The sequence below is a fragment of the Sorex fumeus genome, unplaced genomic scaffold, assembly GCF_029834395.1.
Source record: "Sorex fumeus unplaced genomic scaffold, SorFum_2.1 ptg000109l, whole genome shotgun sequence".
Classification (NCBI taxonomy): Eukaryota; Metazoa; Chordata; class Mammalia; order Eulipotyphla; family Soricidae; genus Sorex; species Sorex fumeus.
Window position 1 is genome coordinate 4102704 of NW_026606166.1, and position 24875 is coordinate 4127578.

Here is a 24875-nt window from a genome sequence, read left to right on the forward strand (position 1 = left end):
TGTCTCTCCGGCCCAATCAACTTTTCACTGGGAACGGCCTGCCTGTGCCCTTCCCATCACTCGGACTGTGCCAATGAGCAGGGCATTTAGCTGGAGGGGCTTAGAGACGAACCCTGTGCTGGAGTCTCAGGTGATGACTATAATTTGCTGTTTGGGGCCAAATACGCTGTGAAGACAACACGACTTTCAGGCGCTGGGGTGTGGTTTAGACTTCTGCAGCGTGTATCGTGGGTAGGGATTCTCTGTGTTGAGCACTAAAAGGGGCAGAGGGATAGCCCATGTCTCCCTCCCCGCCCAGGGCAGCCCTGGGTCCAGCGGAGTCATTGGCCCAAGAAGCCCAGGTGGAGGTGGGACCGGTCAGAGCATCTGCATCCAGGGACAGAATGACTGGGTTTCCTTTATGTAGCACCTCACCCCCTGTCTCTCCCGCCTCCTGGTGCCCTGTTTCTGGGCTCTCCTGGCATGTTTGTGCCCAGGATGGAAGGTCACAGGGAGGTGGTTTCTTTTTCCCTTTGCTGTGGCTGGTGTAGTGGGGGTTGCACACACCGCCGTGCTCATGGGTCCGTATGTTGCTGGGGATGGACTCCAGGCTTCCTGTGTGCAAAGTCTGGGCTCAGCCCCCCCAACCCCCCCAAATCTCTCAAGTTCTGAAAACAGGCTTTTAAAATCCAGGCCCAGTCCCGACTCCAGTGACAAGGCGTCTTCCCCAGTGCCCGTCCAGATCTCTCCATGTTGTTTCTTATCCCCAGCTGTGTCAGTATTTTCTCTTGCATCCCAGAATGCTGGGCTCCAAACAGGTCAGTGGCCACACCTTGAGTCCTCTGGGGAAAAGGAGGGTGGTACACCCCCACCACAACACCCTCCTGTCCGTCCTTGCCCACCTTGGGCGTCATTGCATCTGAGCTGTCCTGTGGCTTGTCTGCTTGCTTCCTGTGTGCCAGTCCTCATGGACATGCGTGCACATGCACATACATGCACACATGCATATACACACACATGCACACGCACGCACACACACACCAGGACTCTGTCAGTCCCTTGCCCTGAATTCCTGCTACACATCTAAGCTCATTCATAGCGAGTGAGTGGTTAATAACTGTTGCTCTTTTCTGGAGATTTTTCACTTTGAAAGTGGCCAGTGCATTCAGGGAGTGTCTTAAGAAAAGGGAAGAAGGCAAGAGGAGAAGCGGAGGATGGAGAGAGACCCCCAGTCTCTTCCCCTAAGGCACCTTTCCCTCCTCCTGGCAAGCATCCCTGGGTGTGGGCAGCTGCCTAGGGGAGCGTGCACCGTCCGTCATAAACTGGGAACCAAAACCTGGAACAAGCAGCTTTAACTAGCTTAGACCCAAACGTAACTCAAATAGCTGTTCTTCTCCGGACCGTGAAGAAACGTGATTATCCCCCTTCCTAGTAACCAGGTGCGCCCCAAACAGAACTGAAGAGGGAGCCGTGCCCCATCCTCCACTTCATAGGCAAGGGGAGCCTATGCCAGCCCAAGGTCATGGCAGACCCTTGCCTCAGGTCAGCTGTGCGTTTCCTGCTCTGGGCTTTTGTCTCGTGGTGCCAGGATCGAACCCAGGGCCTCCCCATGGAGGTATGTGCTCTCCCGCTGGCCGCAACCCCTTTTCCCACTCTCTATGATCTCTTTTCTCAGCGTAAGAAATAATATGAGTGGTGTCATTGGCGGTGGCTTTTTGTTGAATAGTTGCTCAAATGAGTGCTGCCTTGCATGGCCCTCAAAAGTCGGGGAAATTTTCAAAATGTTTCGTGACTCAATTTTGTTCTGGTTACTAATATGGACATTTGTATTTGATGGATTTGTTTACTCATTTTCTTCCCTTTCCCTTTCTCTCTTTTAATTTTTTTTTTTTTTTGGTGGTGTGAGGAGGGCTGGAGCGATAGCACAGCGGGTAGAGCGTTTGCCTTGCCTGCGGCCAACCCGGGCCGACCCGGGTTCGATTCCTCTGCCCCTCTTGGAGAGCCTGGCATGCTACCGAGAATATCTCACCTGCACAGCAAAGCCTGGCAAGCTCCCCGTGGCGTATTTGATATGCCAGACACAGTAACAAGTCTCACAATGGAGGTATTTCTGATGCCCACTCAGCAAATCGATGCACAGTGGAAGGACAGTGCTACAGTGGTGAAAGGGATCAAACCCAAGTCCTGACATTCAGTCACGTGTTTTTCTGCTGACCCTCGTCTATGGCCTATTGCTTCATTGTATTACTTCATTGTAAATTTCAAATGTTTGTCTTATTGGGGCGGGGGGGCGAGGAGGGTGAGTTAGGGGCACACTCAGTGGTGCTCAGGGTTTTCTTCTGGCTCTGTACTCAGGGATCACTCCCGGCGTGGCTTGAGAGACCATATTGACTGCCAGGAATCGAACCAGGGTTGACCACATGCAAGGCCAGTGCCCTACCCACTGTACTACCTCTGGCCCCACCTATCAGATGTTTTAGCAAGATGCATCTAAATCAGAGGTTAACTGGGAGAGACTTGCCACCAGGGACACTGGCAATTAAGGGGACATTTTCAGCTGTCACTGGCTATGGGAGTGTGACCCCTACAGGGAGAACCCAGCACGACTCCCTCTCTGTGCCTAGGACAATCCCTCATCAGCCCTAAATCTCCACCTCCAGATGTAGCCACGCTGATCTACATGTAGTGACACAGAGGTGGTCGAACGATAGTACAGCAGATAAGGCATTTGCCTTGACTTGCACCCTGCTGAGTCCAGTTCGACTCCCAGCACCACAGAAGTTCCCTGAGTGCTCCCGGGAATGATCCCTGAGGGGCAGGAAGATAGAGAAGAGACTAGTATGACAATAATAGTTGGAAATGACCGCGCTGGATAAGAACTGAGTGGTGGTAAAAGTAGGTAAAAGGATATACACAAGCTTTCAGTATCTGTATTGCAAACCACATGCCCAAAAGGAGAGAGAGAGAGAGAGAGAGAGAGAGAGAGAGAGAGAGAGAGAGAGAGAGAGAGGTGGCTGGTGGCTGTTGTAGAGGCAGGCAGGCAGGGGGGTGGGAGTGGGGGGTGATGGGAGGGACCCTGGGGACATTGGTGGTGGGAAATGTACACTGGCGGAGAGATGGGTGTTGGAACACTGTGTGACTGATACCTAATCATGAACAGCTTTGTAAGGGACTGTCTTACAATGATTCAATAAAAAAAATCTGAAAGAAGAGCAATGATCCCTGAGCAGAGAAGCAGGAATCTCTGAGCACCCCGGGTGTGGCCCTCAAACCAAATATATACATATATATATTTTTTTAAATTTAAGTAAAGTGACACGATGGAGCCCAGTGCCCTTCAGTCCTGCTCCGTCCCTACTGAGTCTGTACCTCCCGGGGGCCCCGCCCCCGCCCGCTGTGTCCCTACATTCCTGCTGTTCTCCCGAGTGTGCCAGGAATGCCATAGCAGCGTTTGGCCTTTCCTCACTTCATCCTGCATTGGCGCTTCCATGCCCCTTGCCTTGCTGCCCTCAGTCTTCCGGGTGGGTCGAAACGTACCCATTACCTGACTGGTCCTCGTGTGCCCTGGGAGAGCCCCTGAGACTGGGCCAGGTGCACGGCCTGGTCTGGGAGGGGGAGCTTGTGGCCAGCCCCCTCCTCCTGCAGCCCAGGTTGATGCCATCAGTGTCTTCATCATCAAAAGGCCTTTATGAAGCGCCCGGTCCATCTACCCTGGCCCTGGGGTCCGGCTGCAGAGACTTTTCCAGCGGCCCGTGGCAGCCGGGCATGTCTCCTTAGCCAGCAGTACTTATGCCCACCTAGCAGGAAGACATCCAGAGCTGGGCTCGAGGCCCTTGGCAGAGGGTCCAACAGCAGACCCATAGGCAACAACATTCATGCCAAGTGTGAGTGGATAATGTGAAGCACTCAGTTCCCTGGGGCTGACCTCTCACACCCTCTCCTCCAGCTGCCCTGGGCTCTTTGCAGAACGTGGGGTTTTTAGGTGCTTTGGGGCAGCTCCCGGTGACTCCACAGGAAAGCAGATGTGCCATGTGTGCAAGGTCCTGGGTTCAAGCTGCGTTCATTCCCCAGTACTGCAGGGTGTGTTTCCTGTCAATAAAGCAACAACAGGGGCCGGAGAGATAGCACAGTGGGCAGGTCGTCTCCCTGGCACGCGGCTGACCCAGGTTCCGTTCCTGACATCCCACGTGGTTCCCTGAGCATCATCAGGAACGATCCCTGAGCACAGAGCCGGGACTAAGTCCTGAGCACAGCCAAGGGCCAGGAGGTGGGGGATGAGGGGAAGCAGCTTGACAGGTCCAGAACTCGGGATCAAGTGCTCCTGATGGAAGTGTTCAAAGTGAAGAAAGTCAGCTGTCCCCTGAGTGTCCCCTGCCCACTTGTCTCACCTGTGTCCCCATTCCCTCCCGGCAGGTCTTCCATGAACAAGGCATCCTGTTTGGGTACCGGCACCCGCAGAGCTCGGCCATCGCCTGTGTCCTCAGTCTCTTCCAGATGACCAATGAGACCCTCAACATCTGGACTCACTTGCTGCCCTTCTGGTACCTCCTGCCCCTTGCTCAGCTGGTCTCTCAGGAGCCCTGGAGTTCCCCTTCTCTTGACACAGCGTGGGTGGGAAAGGCTGGTGGTCCAGGCTGGAATTTATGGGACTCCCTTCTGGTGGGCGAGTGTAGGGTGAGAGACGCAGGGACTGCAGTTCAGGGGGACTAGAAGTGGTGCCTGGTGGCTCCCCAGTATCCCCTGCTGCTGCCCTGGAGGCTTCCAGAAGTCCAGGTTCAAATGCTTGCTGACTGGGGCGAGCGGTTTTCTGAGCATTGATATTCCCAGGGGGAGGAGCAGAAATGAGCATCTGGACTTCCCCTGGGTGCCCTGAGGATTGCGGGAAAGTATTAGAAGAGACTTTGGAGTAGCCCCACCCGTCACGTGGGAGACCAGGGTTCGATCCAACCAGGGGAGGCCGCCTCTGCTCTTTGGGGCCACACGACAGTACAGCAGAGAGGGCGCTAGCCCTGCATGCGGCCAACCTGGTTTCACTCCCTGGCGTCTCACGTGGTCCCCTGAGTCCAACCAGGAGTGAGTCCTGAGCACAGATCCAGGAGTCAGCCTGAGTACTGCCGGGCGTGGCTCCAAACCCAGAGAGAGAGAGACAGGCATGAGCAGGAATTGGCACGTCTGGGGTGGGCCCAGAACCTCAGTAGCGGCCAGGCGCCAGCTGGGCAGGATTCAGAGATGCAGCACAGAGCCAGGCCAGAAGTGCCCAGCTGAGCAGGGGCCGCTGGGAAAGGGAGGGATGGGGCCACACGCCCCCCAGGGACAGGCAGTGATGGAGCCACATAGCAGGGCTGGAGGGTCTCAGAGGTCCTGCAGGCCACAGGCCCCCTAAGGCCCCTATTGGCTGCCACGGAGTGGCCCAGAGCAAGGGGGTCATGTCCTGGCTCTGACCGCCCGCCCGGACTCCCCTCCCCAGGGTGATGAGAGCCGAGCGGGGGGGAACACCTATGTGAGCGGCGGAGGGTCCTGCGGAAAGCAGCCCTGGGGTCCTGCTCCTGCAGTGGCGCCAGCTCCAGCTGGGCCTGCGGGCAGGGGGTGCGGCCCAGCCCCTGTATGGGGGCACAGGCTGTGCTCTGTGAAGCTGAGTTAGAGGTTTAAATGCAAGGTGGGACTTGGGGCATGCACCTAGCAGGCACCTGATCCAGGCTCCATCCCTGGCCTGCGTGCATTTCTGAGCATCACTGGGAAACCCCAGGCAACAGCACCTGCTCAGGCCCCTGCATTCATCCACCAGCCTGCTTGGCTGAGAATTACCACACCCCTAGGCACAAGGGAACAGAGGAGAGAGAGGGGAGTGGAGGGGAAGGGACGGGAGGAGAGGGGAGGCGGGGAGAGGCGATGGCAGGGAGGGAACACTTTTTTTTTTTTGCGTCACACCCAGCAATGCTCCATGGTTACTCCTGGCTCTGCACTCAGGAATTACTCCTGGCAGTGCTGGGGGACCATCTGCGATGCTGGGAATCGAGCGAGGGTCGGCGGTGTGCAAGGCAAACACCCTACTACCCGCTGTGCTATCGCTGCAGCCCCCAGGGAGGGAACACTTTGAAAAACTGTCATCTGATGGAGAGTTTGTGACAGCGAGGTGATAAGCTATCCCTGATGTGGCACACAGGCTGGACGTCACTCGCTTGCACTCACCACACTGGACATGATGGCAAACTGTCTCTCCTTGCCCACTCATTCGCCACCCGATGCCCCCTCTCCCTGGCATCCCCGGTGGGCCGGGTCTGCCAGGGGAATGGAGAACAGGAGTCAGGGGTGTAGGCTGAAGTGACTTAGCTCTGCTCTGTTCCAGGTTCTTCGTGTGGAGGTTAGTGACCAGGTTCTACGGGACGGACATCCAGCATGACAGCTACTCCTGGCCTCTGCTCGTGTACATGGGCACCAGCTGCGTGTACCCCTTTGTGTCCAGCTGTGCACACACCTTCAGCTCCATGTCCCAGAAGGCCCGCCACATCTGCTACTTCCTGGACTATGGCGCCGTCAACCTCTTCAGCCTGGGTGCGTGAGCCCAACACCTGCCGCGCCCCTCCCCCGCTGCCCTCCTGGGAGCTGGGCTCCGTGTAGGCTCCCCCAGGCTTACAGATAGTGATGGGGGCACCAGGGACTCACCCAGGCTCCACTCAGGGCTATGTGAGAAACTTGAACGGAGGTGTTCAGCATCAGTGCCACAGCTGGCTCCCTGGGGACCACAGCCCTAGGTCCCATTTACACCCGTGGCTCGTGGGGTGTAAGTACTCCTGCACACCTCTAACGGGTCATCAGACACAGGGTGAAGGGAGACCTTGGTAGCACCTCACCACGATTCCACTGAACAGACTCACCAGTTCATTAATAGGATCATTGTAGCTTCTGCTAATGTGATATCCCTCACTGCCAGTTTGTGTAATCTCGTGTTTAATGGACTGGGGTTCTCAGTTGGCCCACTTTGGATCGTACAGTCCTCTCTCTCAGGCTGGTTGGGCCTCTCTGCAGGGCAGAGCTGGCCCAGAGTCTGAGGGAGGTTGAGACGGGACCAGAGAACTGGACAGTGAGCCCAGAGGGGGTGAGGAAGGCCATGGACACATACATGTAACTGTCTGTGTTTCTCTTGTGTTCCTTTGTCTGTCCCCTCTCATGGTAGACAGACAGACACCCCACCATGAGGTGTCCCTCTGTCCACTAATCCCAGTTCCAGCTCCTCCTTCCCTCTTGATCCTTTCTAGGGGCAAAAGCCAGGGAATTGTCTGCACTTGCCAAGAGAGCATTCGCGAGGAGTCCAATTCCACCCTATATCTTATGCTTTCCTCTCTCTCTCTCTTCCTTCACAAGTCACACACACAGTTACACACAAGCACACATACATACACAACATATATGTGCACATACACACATATACACATACATGTGTTTACACATACAGGGCTCCACACATACCTGCAGGTTTTTTCTGTGGTTTCTGTTGCCCAAGGTCAACAGTGGTTCAGAGAGTTACATATAAGATGTTTTGAGAGGGCTGGAGTGTTAGTACAGAGGGCAGGGTTAGATTGACCAGGGTTTGATCCCTGGCACTGTCTGGTCCTCTGAGCCTGCCAAAAGTGATCCCTGAGTGCAGAGCCAGGGGTAAGCCCTGACCACTGCCAATTATGGCCCCAAAACAAAGATGAGAAAATGAGTTGAGACACAAAAATGCCACCTTCATGAACTTTTGTATTCCGGTATTTTGTTATAAATACTATTTTATTGGGCTGGAGCGATAGCACAGCGGGTAGGGCGTTCGCCTTACAAGCGGCCAACATGGCCGACCCGAGTTCGATTCCTCCGCCCCTCTCGGAGAGCCCGGCAAGCTACCGAGAGTATTCGATATGCCAGACACAGTAACAACAAAGTCTCCAATGGAGACGTTACTGGGCCCGCTCGAGCAAATCGACGATCAACGGGAGGGCCTTTACCTTTACCTTTACCTTTATTGTTAGGAGTCATTCACTACTCAAAGGTGTACGTGGAGGGAGAAACGTATGTTGGATTTGCCACTGTCTTCCTTTCCACCTCTCTACTGGCGGCCTGCACATATATCCCTGGACATAGGGGAGATTACTTTACACGCCCACATCCACAAGCATATGCACATCTCATGAATGCACATGGACACATGCGGTATTCTGCACTCCCCCTCCCACTCCTCAAAGCTTCACTGCCCGGTGCCAGCCTCTCCTCCACTTGAGCTGGGACTGGAGGGAGAGAGAGCTCAGTGGGTTTTGCATGCAGAAGACCTGAGCGCCCCCCCCCCCCCCCCCAGCACTGCACGGTCCCTATCCTCCACTCCCAGCACCACTCAGGGCAACCGTAGAGCAGAGCCAGGAGTGGTCCCAGCCCCCTGCTGGCCCTTGCAGCCCTGAGATCCCTCTGGGTTCTCCTCTCTGTCCTAGCAGCATGGCCTCCTGGCTCTCCCTCTCCTTTCTTAGAATCATCTCTTACACAGTCGAGGTCCCTGGGGGTCGCCTCTGGTCCCACACCATCCCCCAACACCCTTGAATAGTGGGCTCCCCTCTCTAAACCACTGCCCTGGTACCCCCCTGCCCCTCTGGAGTGGGAAATCTGTAAGGAACGAGGGGTCTCCTCCCTCAGACTCGGGCCCGCTACCAGCCTGCTTGGTAGTGGGCTTGGCCCACTCCCCCCAGCCTGTGGGATGACTAGTGCAGTTACTAACACTGCAAAAGACTCTGCCCTCAAGACATGGCTCTGCCCTAGCATCCTCCCAGCCTCCCCTCTGCCACCCAGCCCCCACCCTACCCCTGGGAGATTTCTATCGTTTCTCAGCTACAAGAAGTCTTGGCCATGGGCTGGGGCGATAGCACCGCGGGTAGGGCATTTTCCTTGCACGCGGCCGACTCAGGTTCGACTCCCAGCATCCCATATGGTCCCCCAAGCACCACCAGGGGTAATTCCTGAGTGCATGAGCCAGAAGTAACCCCTGAGCATCGCTGGGTGTGACCCAGAAAGAAGTCTTGGCAAGTTTTTTCTTTTCTTTTTCTGTTCGTACTTATTTTATGTACTTTGGAGCTGGGCCCACAGCCGGTGGTGCCCAGGATCACTCCTGGCAGAGCCCCGGGACCATATTTGGTGCCAGGGATTAAAACCAGGTTGGCCGCATGCAAGACAAGTGCCGTACCCACAGCGCTATCTTTCTGGCCCAATTATTTTATTTTTAAAATACTATGTTATTGTTGAGGTAACATAGTTGACGGTAGTGTCAACGGTTATGCTTTAGTTGGACAAAGGTACTGAGCCTCTATCAACAGGGTGCCCAGGACCCCACCACTGGTCTTCGTTGTTTCTAGAGGGCTCACCTCCAGCCTCCTCCCAACCTTAGTTCTGTTGTCAGGATTCCAAGGTTTATTTTCATTGCCATGAAAATCCTGCCTCTCCTTGGCTTTGTACCTCTGTACAACACAGAGGAGTGAGCTCGTCAGGTGTGTCCTAATCTCGTGACCCACTTTGCTCGTCATGATCCCCTCCAATCCTGTCCAAGTTGGTGTGAACCGTAAGACTTCATCTTTCGGAGCTGCATAATACTCCACTGGGCACATATACCAAAACATCTCTGTCCACTCATCAGTTGTTGGGCGTTTTGGTTGTTTTAGTATCCTGGCTATTGTGCTAAGTGCTGCAGTGAAAATAGGGGTGCACATGCCTTTCTGATTTGTTTCTGTGTTCTTGGAATGGATACCAATGAGTCGAATCACTGGGTCATGTGGAAGCTCTGTTTTTCGTTTTTTGAGATGTCTCCTGACTTTTCCATAGAGGATGACCCTGATGATGGTCCCCCAGCAGAGATGTGGGTTCCTTTCCAACACACCTCGCCCCCACCAGCAGCAGCTATTTCTAGACTTCTCATTGATCTCATGATTTGAGCTTCCACTTCCGCGATAATCAGCCATGGTGAACTTCTTCACGTGCCTCCCGGGCCTCTCTTTGGGGATATGCATCCTCTTCCCATCTTTTGATGAGGTGCTTTGGCTTTGGGGCTGTCAAGTTTTGTGAGTGTTTCTGGATCTGGGTCTTAGCCCTTTGTCAGATGTCTGATTCCAGCAATTTCTTCTCTTCTGCGAGCCTCACTGCTCTCATCCATGGCAAAAATTCGGCAAAGCTTCCTCACGGGTGTATTAGGAGACAGTTTTTTTTTTTTGCTTTGTTTTTGGGGGGGGTCACACCTGGCGATACACAGGAGTCACTCCTGGCTCTGCACTCAGGAATTGCTCCTGGCGGTGCTCGGGGGACCATATGGGATGCTGGGAATTGAACCCGGGTTGGCCACACGCAAGGCAAATACCCTACCCGCTGTGCTATCACTCCAGCCCCTAGGAGACAGTTTTGGATGTGAAGCAGGAGAAGGCAGGATCCTCGGAGAGCATCAATGACAGTCTTAATGACATGGACAGCTGTCCCCTGGGACAGGACCCAGCTACAGTGAGAATAAGGACACTGAATGTCACACAGCTTGTACATGGCTGATTCACCCCCATCCTGTGCTGCCTGCCCCAACACCCCCCACTCCCTGCTCCCCAGAACACCACCTTCCAGTCCCTCTGGGCCTTCAGAGCTCAGTGAACCCCCTCCCTCAGCAGGACCCCTTCCTCTCATTCTCTGGGGCACAGCGCCCCCTGCCTGGTGCAGGATGTTCAGTAAACACCATGTGCTCAGGTTCCTGGCTCCATTCTCTGCAGTCCCGTCTACCCACCAGCCCCCACCATGCTTCCATTCCCACTCTGTGAGCCCAGGAGTAAGTCCAGTGCTGGGCAGTCGCACCCCTTCAGCCGTCTGTCCCTCAAGGCCTTGCTGTCACACCCACCAGGTTCCCTTTCTTAGCCTGGCATCCAGGCTGACTCCCGCTTCCCCAGAAACGCCCTCTGCCCTCAGATGTCTGAGCCCTCTCCCCACTCCCAGGGGGCTCCAGGGTCGGTGCCTTTGCCACTTGGCCCCTCTAGACCCTTCTGTGAAATGGACTCAAAGGTAGAGGGTGCGTCTGCTTCGCCTGAGGCCCTGTCACCTGCCTCCAAAGGTTCCCAGGTCACAGGAGCCCTTAGGACTGGGCCCTGCAGGCTGCCTCTTTCAGAAGGGACTCTCGCTGCTGTTTGGCCCTGGAAAGGACAGTGTTGGCTCTGCTCTGCCTGCCAGACCCGTGTACGGGTCTCTGCAAGGTTCCTGGGTCAGCCTTTCCTCACAGAACTCCCAACAGAAGAAAGCACCATCCTGTAGTCCAGCCCCTCAGGAGTCACGCCCAATACACACACTTGCACACTCACACACACACTTACAGACACACACATAGACACTCACAGAAACACACTCTCTCACAGACACACATACACATACACTCACACACAGGCACAAACTCACACATGCACACACAGAGATACATAACTCACAGACACACAAATACGCATAGAGACAAACACAGACACACACTCCCACAGACACTCGGACACACGTACACTCACACACACAAAGAGATACACTCTCACAAACACAGAGATAAACACACTCACAGGCACACACACAGAAACACACGAAGAACCACTCATACTCAGATACACTCAGACACACACACTCAGGCACACATACACTCACGGAGAGACACAGTCACAGGCACACTCAGATACAGACACACAATCACAGATATACGCACTCACACACACTCAGACACACACACGGACCACAGACACACAGACACAGACACACTCTATTTTTTTAATTTTTTTAAAATTTTTTGCTTTTTGGGTCACACCCAGCAATGCACAGGGATTACTCCTGGTTCTGTGCTAAAGAATTACTCCTGGCGGTGCTCAGGGGACCATATGGGATGCTGGGAATCGAACCCGGGTTGGTCACATGCAAGGCAAACGCCCTACCTGCTGTGCTATTGCTCCAGCCCCACAGACACACTCTTACACACATCAGATACATACACAGATACACACACTCACAGACATACACACACTCTCACAGACACTCAGACACATATCCACTCACACACAGGCACAAACTCACATGCACACACAGAGATACACACTCACAGATGCACAGACACACACAAAGACAAACACAGGCACACATATAGAAACACACAAAGAACCACTCACACTCATATTCACTCAAAGACAGACACACACTCAGACACACACACTCATGTACAGACACACACACACTCAGGCACACATACACTCACACACAGACACAGACAGACGGTCCCAGACACACTCAGATACACACAGAGAGACACACAATCACAGATATACACACTCACACACAGACACTCACACACACTCAGACACACACTCATACAGAGACACAAACTCACAGACACAGATACACACAGAGACAGGCACACATTCACACATTCAGACATACACACACTAACAGACACACATTCACACACATACACACACAAACACAGACACATATGCACACATGCATTCTCTCACACACACATACAGTCACGCACAGGCATACACACAGAGACATAGCCACATTCTCTCACACATAAACAGGCTTGTACACACACACACTTACGTGCGCGCAAACACACACACTCCCTGATCTGACACTTCACCAAATCCGGTCCTTCTGTGTTACGCCTGTGTGCTCGGGTAGGTGGGAAGCCCCAGTCTGAGGGGACATGGGGTCATCCTGGGTCCCATCACATGGTCATCCACCAGGCCTGTCATGGAACTGCTGGCTCTAGCGTTGGGCTCTGTGGGCCTTCTAGCTGTTTGTCCCAGGTGGGCGAGTCACCCTCTCGGAGCACCTTGTTTGAGTGCAGGATGTTAGGCGAGGAGCCCTGCAGCCTCCCGGGCCCGGGCAAGTCCCAGGACAGCGTCTGGGCAAGGAAGTGCTGGGGGTTGTTCAGGGGAGTGGGCAGGTGCCAGCTGGGGTCACGGGCTGTGGGCAAGTCACAGCGACGGGGCTCTTTGCCATGCTGTTTTCTCCCCAGGCTCGGCCATCGCCTACTTTGCCTACGTGTTCCCCGACGCGCTCATGCACACGCGGTTCCACGACTGCTACCTGAGCGTGGCCGTCCTGAACACCATCTTCAGCACCGGCCTCGCCTGCTACTCCAGGTACCAGCGCAGGCTCCGGGGGTAGGGGAACAGTGGCCCATTGGGCCGGGCTGGGGGGGGGGTGTCGGGGCGGGGCCAGGGAAGAGGTGGTTCCGGTTCGGGAGCTGGGTTCCAGCTGGACTTGCAGTAGCCTGGCAGGGCCCATGGGCAGGCGGTTGGTTTAGAGCTCAGCTGCTGTGAAGCTCTTTGGGGGAGATTATTGGGCCATACCTGGTGGTGCGCAGGGTTTACTCTGTGCTCAGGGGCCACTCCTATAGATCCTGGGATTCGACCTAGATAGACAGCAAACGCCTCAATCCCTGTGTTTCCTCTCCAGACCAGTCTTGAAATTCTTTTTTTATTTTTTTTCTTAATGGTTTTGGAACCACACTCAGTCATGCTTAGGGCTTACTCCTGGCTTGAGGGGACCATATAAGGTGCCAGAAGTTGAACCCAGTTGGCCGTAAGTGAGACAAGTGCCCTACCTGCTGTATTATTTCCAGCCCCAATTCTTTTTTTTTTTTTTTTTTGCTTCTTGGGTCACACCTGGCGATGCACAGGGGTTACTCCTGGCTCATGCACTCAGGAATTACTCCAGGCGGTGCTCAGGGGACCATATGGGATGCTGGGAATCAAACCCTGGTCGGCCGCGTGCCAGGCAAACACCCTACCCTGCTTGCTGTGCTGTTGCTCCAGCCCCGCCAGCCCCAGTTCTTAAAGGAGTTCTCTGCTTTCCAGTTGCCCCAGCTCTTAACATCACGCTGTCATTCAGGCCATCACGTGGACTCCTGAAGCCTTGGCTTGCTCACCTGTAGAGGGGGCTCACATCTGTCATAGACAAATGGAAGGACTCCAGGCAGTGCAGCTGTGCAAGGCCAGCAGAGGGTGCCCAGGGCAGAATGCTGGCTGCCACCCAAGGGCCCTGCCTCCGGTGGGTGGACATGGAGGAGCAGAGGTTGCTCTGTGGCCATCCATGTCCAGGAGAAGCTGTGGCTGGTCGGCTCCTTGGCTCTCATCCCCATTCTTCCTTTCACTGGAATAGGAGTGCAGGGGATGCTGTGTGAGGGTCGCCACTTGGCCACTTGGCCACCGAAAAGCTCCCATGAGTGACCTGGGAAATCTTTCAGGTGTGCTCGGGGAATGCAGGAGTGTGTGTGTGTTGGGTGGGGGGTGGTTGTTACCAGACTAGGATGTAGGGGAAGGGTTAGAAAAAACATCCCTAGGGCTGAGGATATACTTCAGTTAAGGAAGAAAGGAAGGGAGGAAGGAAGGAAGGAAGGAAGGAAAGAAGGAAGGAGGGAGGGAGGGAGGGAGGGAAGGAGGGAGGGAGGAGGAAGGAAGGAAGGGAAGGAGGGAGGGAGGGAGGGAAGGAGGGAATCCTTCATCTACCAACTGCACCTCCATTTCTTCCCCTGCTGGCTGCTGCTTCTTGCAAGCACCTCCGCCCCCCCCCCCCAACTGGGAGTGAGGCGGGTGCTCTGAAGGGCAAACCTGGACCCCTCTTTCTTGTGGGCGGCAGTGAAGGATCCTTGGGCTCCAGGGCAAGGTGGTCATGTCTCCCCAGCCTGGAAGGCTGGGTGGTTTGTTTTCCTGGGAGGCCAGTGGCCTTCCAGCCACCTGTCCCGAGTCAGGGGGGTCTGGGGGGGTGGACACTACTCCCCGTTCAACTCTGGGTTTGTGGGCCTCCCTCCTCAGAAGGCTGCGGAGGGGAGTCGGGGCACACTCGCTCGTGCTGGAGGTACAGACTCCCCCAGGGCTCTGACGGCGGGTCAGTCTGTGGGGTAGGGAGCAGAACCAGACGCTCTGTGCTTCGGATCTCCTTCTCTCCAGCCCCTCAAGGACCCTGGCAGTGGACGCTGATGTCTGGAGCAGCCTCTGTGCAGGCCTGAGCTGTACAGATGCCAGGTCAGGTGGGAACCCCACCCCAGGAGAAAACTGTCCCCGAGAAAGGATGCATGGAGGGGCAGGGTTCCTGGAAGGACACGCCCACCCGTCCCAGGCTCTGATTCTGGACCTTGGGGGACACACTGTCTAGAATGGTTAGGACTCAGGGCAGTGTTGGGAATTAGGATCAGCATGAGAGGAGCTCTGTATGCCGAGGGCATGGAAGGCTTCCTGGGCGAGGGGGTTCCCATCCCCTGTGTCCGTGACCCAGGGCAGCCTTGTGGAAGTGGGAAAAAGCTTCCTGAGTGTCCTACGAGCTAGCAGGAGGCTGTTTCCTCTAGCCAGGAGTGACTAGATACAAGGAATGAATGTCTCTTTGCCCGGGTGGTGGGGTGCGAGGTATGCTTGGCACCTCTGGACAGAGTGTTGCTTCTTAAAGTCTCCAGAATGCCCGTTTGGGGGGTTGCCCTGTGGTTCGGAGGGAAACCGTCAGGGGCAGCAGGAAGAGCTGCTGTCTGCCTGCACTGCCTGTGACCTCCAAGGTTCCCAAGAGGAGGGCTGTCTCCTCCAGAAACAGACGTTGTGCACACAGGAAACTGATGAAGGAGAGTTCTCAGGATAAGACTGCCCCCCCCCCCCCCCAGGAAGAGAGGGAGGTGAGACCCTACAAGGAGGAGCTTCCCCCACGGCCAGGCCACATGCTGGAGGCCCGGAAGCTCAGAGTGGAGCTGCCCTGGCTGAGTTGTGCCCAGTGAGAGCAGGAGAGAGATGCAGGCAGAGGTTCCTAACAGCTGGAGGCCAGAGGGTTCCGGAGGATGACAAAAGGGCAGCTAGGACCAAGGCCGGCACACGAGACTGTCCCTGTTGCTGTGTGGTGGGTAAACACGCAGGCACCATGCACAACCGCTGCCACAGAACCTTTTTCCAAAGCCCTACAGTCGTGTGTCCCCGTCCCGTCCCATCCCGTCCCGTCCCGTCCCGTCCCGCCCCCCCACCCCCCGCCAGCTTGCTACTCTGTAGCTATGTGGCAACAGGAATTACCAGGTTCAGATCAAGTCCACCCTCCCTTGATACAAGGTTCTCTCGGGAGCCAGTGTTTCCTGCTAACCTGGTTCTGGATGGAGGAGTCTGGCTCCCTAGAGACTAGTCCCTCCCCACCCCCACACACACACCCCAGCACCCCGAAAGGAATGCACTGCAGGCTGTGGACATTCCGGAGGGTTCCGGTGCCTCTGTTCCCTCCCGCCCTGACTCTTTAGCGGCACCCTGTGGCGAGAGGCACAACTGCAGCTCTGTGGCCAGTGGGCCCTTTCCCTTTTCCCCCAACCTCTGTCCTGTTCTGCTTTTTCTCCTTTTCCCCCACGTAGATTTAGCTTCGCAGCTGGACAGGCCGGTTCATTGGCAACCCCCCGGGGAAGCATTTTATCAGGCTCAGTAAAAATGTTGTCTCAAGCGGCAGGAAAACCATGCTTTCGGGGTGTCCCTCTGCGGCCAGAGCCCACCTTCCCATGTCAGGGGCTCAGAAAAAAGTGCTCAGAGCCAGGAATTATCAGGTGATTGGCAGCAGCACAAGGGGCCAGGTCAGATTTGCAGGAGTCTTGAGTAGATGGCCGTGCTGCCCTGGGGCAGCCGCTGAGGACACGGGCTGAGGTTCAAGGTGTGAAGTTTGGGAGCCAAACGGAGAACCACAGTCCCTGCCCCTTGTTTGCCCTCTCACTTCAGGGCACTTAAAGGGGCCAGAGGGATAGGACAGCGAGGAGGGCGTTTGCCTTGCACGCGGCCGACCCGGGTTTGATTCCCAGCATCCCAGGCTAGGAGTATTTCCTGATTGCAGAGCCAGGAGTAACCCCTGAGCATCGCCAGGTATGAGCCAAAAAGCATCCCCTCTCCCCCACCCAAAAAGGGCACATTGATTGCTCAGAGCCTCTCCTCTTCCTCTTCTTCCCCCTCCCAGGGAGAGAACAGATGCCAGCGGGTACTTTGCTGTGTACTCACGCAAGCCTCAGGGTCAAACCAGGGAGGGGTTTGGCTTGCTGCGCAGGGTTCCGGGGTGCACAGAGCTGGGGTGACACAGTCATGAAGGGCAGAGGTGGAATCTGAACCTGGGGCGACCGGGATCTGGCATGAAAGCACAGTGCTGCTTAATCCCACCCAGCCGGGGCTCCTGTTGGGGGCCGGGGAAGAGGATGAGGGTCGCTGCTTCTCCTCCGTCTCCTCCTCCTCCTGCCATGCCTGTTCCTTCTCTCCACGGAGCCCATGGTGCCTTCTCTGGTTGTGACAGGGTTGAGGAAGAAGGGTGGGCTGGAGCGGGTGGGGGCTTGTCTGTGGGGACAGTGGGGCTTCTCGGGATCCCTGGGGGCTGCCTCCTACCCAGATCAGGGACCCCAAGCTCAGCTGCCCTGGGAGATGCACAGCGTGTGCTCAGGCAGGCTTTAGCATAGGGGACCTGGGGTCCAGACGCGAGCAGCCCCACACCTGCTCTGACCATGCCCCCAGAGGCCCGGGGCAGGGAGCAGAGGGCAGGGGGAGGGCTGTAGTCAGGCCACTGTGATGGCTCGCAGGACACGGGCAGGTTAGGCCATAGATGCAGGGGGCCATGACTGTGGGGAGGAGCAGAGGGTCTGGGGAACTGAGGGAGTGCTTGTGGCAGAACAAAGAAACCTGTCTTTGCAGGAGAGGATCATTGGGCAGATTCAGGGGAGCCCCTGGGACCTGGTTACACTCAGTTCTTGTCCAATGTGATCATTCCCAGCTCTTATTATCTCTATCTTAATTGCTCTCAGCCCTCCACTCACTTCCAACCTCGGTTTTAATCTCAGCTCTCCCTGTATGGTTCCCTGAGCACCACCAGGGGTCACTTCTGAGCCAGGAGTAGTCCTGAGCACCGCCAGGTATGCTCCCCACAAAGAAGGTGGAAGACAATTGTTGTGGGATGAAACTGGAGAAATAGGGAGGACACTTAACAGTGCATGTGGCTGATCCCCGGCATCCCATATGCTCCCCCAAGCACTGCCAGGAGTAATTCCAAAGAGCAGAGCCATGAGTAATCCCTGAGTATCGCCAGGTGTGTGTGGCCTGAGGGGGGGAAAAAAAAAAAGAAAGAAAGAAAATTGTTATGGAATTGGGGCTATGGCTTGAAGAACTGGCGTCTGTGAGGAGACCCAGGTTCAGTCCCTGGCCTGCGTGGCCATCTGGATTCCAGCAGGGCCAAAGAACACTTGGTGGCGTGGGGGGTGGGATCCCAGACCTCTGCTCCTTGTGCTCTGACACCCCAGATGGTTCCTCGAGCACCGCCAGGAGTGATGCTGGAGCACAGAGCCAGGACTCAGCCCTGAGCATGGCCATGTGTGGCCCCAACCCCCTGGGCTGCTGCCTGGACATCTCTGAATAGTTAGGACACTGCGCCTTGTCACGGACTGACCCCTGAGCCTCGGGGGGGGGGGGGGTCACCCCTGACAACGCTTTGCTCAGTGATGCAGTGCTCTGGGACTTGGGTACCAACCTCTGGGGTTTTTAAGGGAGGTCCTCTTGAGCCCTAGTTTCTGGGTACTGGACTTTAAGAGGTTCTTGGGGAGAGAGAGAGAGAGAGAGAGAGAGAGAGAGAGAGAGAGAGAGAGAGAGAGAGAGAGAGAGACAGGGTTTAAGTGCATGCCTTCCACCTCATCAACTCCAGTTCGATCCACTATACCATACAGGGGCCCCTGAGCCCTGAGCACAGAGCCAGGAGTAAACCCTAAGCAGTGCCAAGTGTGGCCCCATAACCAAAACCCAAATAAAGAAAGAAATGAAAGGCTCTTTGGCAGTTAGAGTATGGGGTTCCCAGAGGACCTCGGCCCAGTGCCGCCCGCCTCCCCCCACCCCCATTCATCTGGGTCTCACTGAGTCTCAAAGTGCATCGGGCATTTCTTTCACAGACTGAGCCCATGGGCTTGGAGCGATAGTACAGAAGGGAGACCCTTTGCCTTGTACCCGGTCGACCCAGGTTCAACCCCAGCATCCCATATGGTAAGGACTGCCAAGAGTGATCCCTGAGTGCAGAGCCAGGAGTAACCCCTGAGCATCCTTAGATGTGGCCCAAAAAAGCAGAAACCAAACGAACCTGCAGGAGTGGCTGGGGAAACACCCTCTGCTGAATGAGGCTTGAACGAGGCTTGACCTCAGTCGTTTGGGGAAGGAAGACCCCTTCCCCTCGGAAAGCCCAGGGGGCCCCATCACAAGTCTTGGTCAGTAGGCCTTCCGGTGAGTTCAAGGGCCAGAGGATGTAATACTGCTCAGCCGACGGATACCCGGGCAGTTGGCGGCTGCACCCATGATGCTGGGGATCAGGTGGGCCTGGGAATCCAGCTTGGCCACGCGCTGTAGCGTCACGTGGTACTCTCCAGGCCCGCCCAAGCGTCCGTGCACCAAGACTCCTTCAATCCTGTCTCTTCCTCCTCTGCCTGCACCGTTTAGGTTTCTGGAGACGCAGGGGTCCAGGCTGTACAAGCTGCTGCGCGTCCTCGCCTTTGCCTACCCCTACATCTGGGTGTCGCTGCCCGTCCTCTACAGGGTAAGGTCCTGGGGGCCCAAACACCGTGCAGGTCCCTTGGGGGCACCCACAAGAAGCCCACTTCCCCTCTCCGTGGGACTTGCAGAGTCATCAAGGAGTGATGTGAAGACACAGGCTCTGAGCACCCCTTGGGGACTGATCAGCGGTTGGCGCTGATGGGAGCTCAGGAGCAATCCTGGAGGACTGGGGAGGGGAGGCAACCTGGGACTTAGAGTGACTAAGAGAACTAAAGGGTCGTGGTCACAACACCCCATTATCAGGTTGTGATCAGATATATGAGATGAAGTGCTGGCTGGGGGCAAAGGGGGCATGTCTGGAGGCAGACCTTTGGCAGAGTGAAGCAAAGCAGCAAGTATAGTAATATAGTAAAATAATTGACATTTACTAGAGTAATTTAGTAAATATAAAGAGAGGTCTTTATATAAAGAAAGTCTGGGGCTGGAGCGATAGCACAGCAGGTAAGGCGTTTGCCTTGCACGCGGCTGACCCTGGTTCAATTCCCAGCATCCCATATGGTCCCCTGAGCACCACCAGGAGTACTTCCTGAGTGCATGAGCCAGGAGTAACCCCTGTGCATCGCCGGGTGTGACCCAAAAAGAAAAAGAAAAAAAAAAAAAAGAAGGTCTGTTCAGTGAGGATTTGCGGGCGACTCCAGAGTGGACCCAGGACAGAGGGCGGGGTCGAGCGGGGAAGGCCAGCAGGGTCCCAGGGTCGTAGGCAGTGCTCTTAGCTGCTCTCACCTGTAATGAAGCTTCACTTCCTGTGAGTGAAGGCAGAGAGGGATTCAGCCACAGAGCCCGGGAATGCGGCAGGGGTCAGCTGCAGGCCCACAGAGGAGGGAGAGTGGGAGCCAGGAGGGAAGACGGCTGGGTCTGGGCACAGGCTGGGGGTGCAGCTCAATCCCCGCTGCCCCCGCCCCTTCCTGAACATGGGCCGTGCCCGGGAAACCAGAGCCAGACCAGTCCCGTATGTTTTGTCCCAGGTTCTGTATTCCTGGCTCAGCACTGGGGGTGCGGGGGTGGGGGGGGCGGTGGCGGGGGACTAGGGCTGGGCGGTGGGGAGGGAGATGGAGCTCCCAGAGTCATGAGGATGAACAGGCAGGCTGCGGCCTCAGTGCTCAGCGAAGCTGTCTGGAGGTGGAGTGTGATAGTGGAGGCTGGGATGATGCCCACTGGCATGGACGCCGCCCCATGTCCCAAACAGCAACTCCACTTAGCTCCTAAGTATAAGTCACTCTCCGATGACTCAGCGGCCTTCCCCGGGTTTAATTAGGACCATCAGCTCCGTGGGGGGATGCTCAGATGGTGAACAGACTACTTAATACCAGATTTACTTTCCCCTGTTCTTTCTTTGACTCTGGAGATTTGTTTGTTTGTGTTTGGGCGGAGGGGGTCACACCCAGTGATTCTCAAGGGCTACTCCTACTTCTGTGCCCAGGGATCACTCTTGACGGTTTTTAGGGGGTCGGATATCTACGCAGGACATAGACTCAGCCTGAGCTCTCTCCAGGCTTGCATTGTATCCCCCCCAAAAAAATAGAATTTTTCTATTTTCTTTCCTTTCCTTATGTCTTCTTATGTTACTACTATGACTGTTGTGAAGTTAATACAAACCATTATGCCCAGAAAGAGGAGTGAGAGCAAGAGTGGGGGGTGGGGGGAGAGGAAGAGAGAGAGAGAGAGAGAGAGAAGACGGGGGGGGGGGGGGAGAGAGAGGGAGAGAGTGAAGAGAGTGAGTGAGAGAGAGAGGAGAGTAAGAGAGAGGGAGAGAGAGAGTGAGGAGAGCAAGGGAGAGAAGTGCCTGCCATGGACATGGAGGCTGGCTGGGGTGCTGAGGCGTGGAGAGGTGGGGGGGGGGGGTGGGAAGGAAACTGAGGACATTGGTGATAGAAAATGTACACTGGTGAAAGGACGGGTGTTGGAATAGTAGGACCGAAACCCAATCACAAAACAACTTGTGAAACTGTGTATCTCACCGTGATTCAATTAAATAAAAATAAAACGTATGAGTTAACCAAAAAAGTCAACGTAGAGCTAAGAGTCATAGAGTGGAGTACAGCTTTGCTGGTGGGAGACCTGGGCTCAGCGTGGGTCCTCCCCCCCCCCCGCACCACCACGAGTGACCAGTGAGTATCCCCTAGCATGATCAGGTGTGGCCCCGAATGGAGAAATTAATGAATAACCCCCAGGCTCTCCCGACACCCCGGGGGATTCAGACCCCTTCGCCTTGGGCCTCAGTGGCTCAGGGCAGGCTGGGCTCTGCTCACTGTCCCTGGGGCAGTCCGAGCAGGACACAGGACGAGGGTCCTCTCCAGCCCTGACATGTCCTCCCATGCCTGCAGCTCTTCCTGCTCCCCGGGGACAGTGCCCTGAGCGAGGCCACCTTGTACCACCAGAAGCACACGGCCATGACCCTCCTGGCCTCCTTCTTCTACTCCGCACATCTGCCCGAACGCCTGGCTCCCGGACGCTTTGACTACATCGGTGAGTGAGCGGGACTCCCTGCTGCCCGCTGTCCCCTCTCTGGGGGCTTCAGGTCACGTGTGGGCTGTGGCACACGCAGGTGCAAAAGGCTGGCAGGGGCAGGGCGAGGAGCACCTTGACCGGAAGTCCTCGAGGCATAAAATTGGAGGACGAGGCAGGATGGGGAAGGATGGAGAGCGAGTCAGTGGGTTTGACGGCACTCCTGGGCCTGTTTATGGCTCACCTGCAAAATCCCGCGACCGAAAAAACCCTGAGGACAGTCCCTGAGAGGAAGAGGGAAGTCAGGGCACGCTGGTCTTGGGGCGACCCGGCAATGGCTGTCCCAAGGACGGTCTTTGTCTGGTTCTGTTGGGAGCAGCTGCAGAATCACGGGAGAGCCTGTGGCTTCCGGCTTGGGCAGACACCCCCACGGAGACACTGCGAGGAGGTGGACAGGCCCCGGGTGGGTAGGGTGCTCGGAGGCTGTGTGTGGTTCTCCGGGGCCAGGCCTGAGCTCTGGTTAGAGGCAGGGTAGCTGCAGGGCCGGGAGGGGAGGCTGGAACTCGCACTCCACACCCCACCGCCAGAGGATGAGAAGACAGCCTTGGCCCACAGTGCAGGAGCGGGGAGCTCTCGAACAGGAGAGGGGCGGGGGTGCGTGGCAGGGCGGGAGAGGGGTGGGGGAGATAAAGGGAGAGGAATCTCATCTTCCTGGAGCCTGTTTTTGGTTTTTGGATTTTTGTGGGGTTTTTTTTAATGTTAGAAATGTATCTTCTCTCCCCTTTCGGTGAGGGTATTAGAGAGAGCAAAATGCTGAGGGGGGGGGGGCAGATCCCTATAAGGAGGCCGATGAGAAAGACAGGGCATTAGCGGGTGGTTCTGTCAGCTCTCTGGATTCTTGGGAGCATTTTCATTTACTCAACTCTAGTCCATCCTCTTGAACCTAAAATCCAGAATAGAAAACACCCCTATGGCGAGGGAGGCTTTGCCCAGGAGCTGTCGATTAGAGATTATTAACAAGGGGTTTAGAGAGTTCTCTGTCCTTTAAAGAACAAACACTGCTTACATCTGGTTGGAACCATTAAACTCCCCCTTTTCCCAAGAAAATGAAACTGCTTGCCTTGACTTCAAAGAGAGATGGTAGAGGAGGTGAGGGCATAGTGGCACAAAGCTGGTTTGAACCCTGGCCACACTTAGGCCTGCCTTCCTTCCTTCCTTCCTTCCTTCCTTCCTTCCTTCCTTCCTTCCTTCCTTCCTTCCATCCATCCTTTGTGGACCCCATGGGTGGCTCACGTCAGTCGGGAGGAGAGAAAGATGGTCACTTTCTCTCGATCCGCCTTTGCCACCTGGGACCCAGGGTTACTGGGTTCTTGTCTCACTCGCAGAAAAGAATTTCAGGAGTAGAGAAGCAGTGAAGTAAAACAGATTTGATTTTGAGGGTTTTTTGGAGTGTGGAGGAGGAGAGAATGAGAGAGAGAGAGAGAGAGAGAGAGAGACAGAGAGAGAGACAGAGAGAGAGAGAGAGGCGATCAAGAGAGAACACGGGCTTCTCCAGGGGCAGAGAAGAGCCGCTACACACACCCCAGCATTAGATAGTAAAGCGTGAAAGTACACATCTCAAGAGAGGGAATGCGCTCAGGCACCACATGTACCCGGCCATGAGGACACAAGCAGCACACGGGCTTGGGCAGCATATGCCTGCCCTTCCTTTGTTCAAGGTATCTTGTAGGCTCTTCTCAGGTTGTCTTGATCTGGAAGTTCTGGAGTCTTCTCGGGGCTGAATCACTAAAATTAATCGGATTAAAGGAGAGGTTAAATTTCATTGCCGAGGGCCTTTCCCTGTCTACCTGCCTACATCACATGGACAACTAATTAATGACAGGAGCTCAAGGCATTAATTAAGAAAAGAAAGTTAAGTAAAGGGGGCCTGGAGCAATAGCACAGCGAGTAGGGCATTTGCCTTGCACGCGGCCAACCCAGGTTCGATTCCCAGCATCCTACATGGTCCCCTGAGCACCGCCAGGAGTAATTTCTGAGTGCATGAGTTAATTAAAGAAAGAAAGCCCCGTGGGGCCACAGCTATAGTACAGCCGGGAGGGCACTTACCTTGCATGTGGCCAACCTGGGTTCAATCCCCAGCACCTCATATGATCCCCTCAGTTGTTTGTGACCCCTGAGCACAGAGGCAGGAGTAAGCCCTGAGTACCACCAGGTGTGACAGCCCCGCCCTGGCCCCCAGCAGAAAAAAAAGCCTCTTGTAACAAAGGTGCACATATCATGATAAGCCAGCCTAGTCAGAGCTACCCTGTCCTGAAACAAAACAGTTGTTCCCCATTTCTACTCTTTTCCCCCAAAGATTCCCCCTAATCTGCTCTCTCCCCTCTCTCTCTCTCTCTCTCTCTCTCTCTCCCCCCTCTCTTTCTCTCTCCTCTCCTCTCTCCCTGCCTCCCTTCCTTCTCTCCCTCCCCCCCAACCCACTTTGCCTTTTCTGTCCCTCTCCCCAGTGGACTTGGTGCGATCCCCCTGCACGCGACTGCCTTGTGTGTAGCAGTTCCTCCACCTGGTGCTGACGTGGGTGCTGCTGGGTGTGTCTGCTGCAGGGCACAGTCACCAGCTGTTCCACGTGTGCGTGGTCATGGCCACACACCTGCAGATGGAAGCCATCACTCTGGACAAGAGTCTGAGGAAGGAGTGGCTCCTGATGGCCTCCAGGCCCCTGTCTCTGGCTCAGCTCTCGGGAGCCATCCTCCTGAACGTCCTCTTCAGCCTCAGCAATGTCATCTGCTTCTCTGCTGCTCTGTATCGGGCTCCTGAGCCTGAAGGACACCAGAAAGAACTATGACTCCGACCATCATTGGTGTGTGCCAGGCA

The 24875-nt window shown here is 55.6% G+C and overlaps 1 protein-coding gene across 1 annotated transcript in view; it reads left to right on the forward strand.

The window, feature by feature from the left end:
- Window positions 1–24875, forward strand: part of PAQR5 (progestin and adipoQ receptor family member 5) — a 71293-nt gene extending 46418 nt beyond the window's left edge. The window contains exons 3-8 of the mRNA XM_056134855.1: window positions 4393–4520; window positions 6326–6531; window positions 13004–13130; window positions 19446–19542; window positions 21884–22025; window positions 24605–24875. Coding sequence (XP_055990830.1) covers window positions 4393–4520; window positions 6326–6531; window positions 13004–13130; window positions 19446–19542; window positions 21884–22025; window positions 24605–24846 — 942 coding nt within the window. The 3' untranslated portion in view covers window positions 24847–24875. The remainder of the gene's footprint in view (window positions 1–4392; window positions 4521–6325; window positions 6532–13003; window positions 13131–19445; window positions 19543–21883; window positions 22026–24604) is intronic.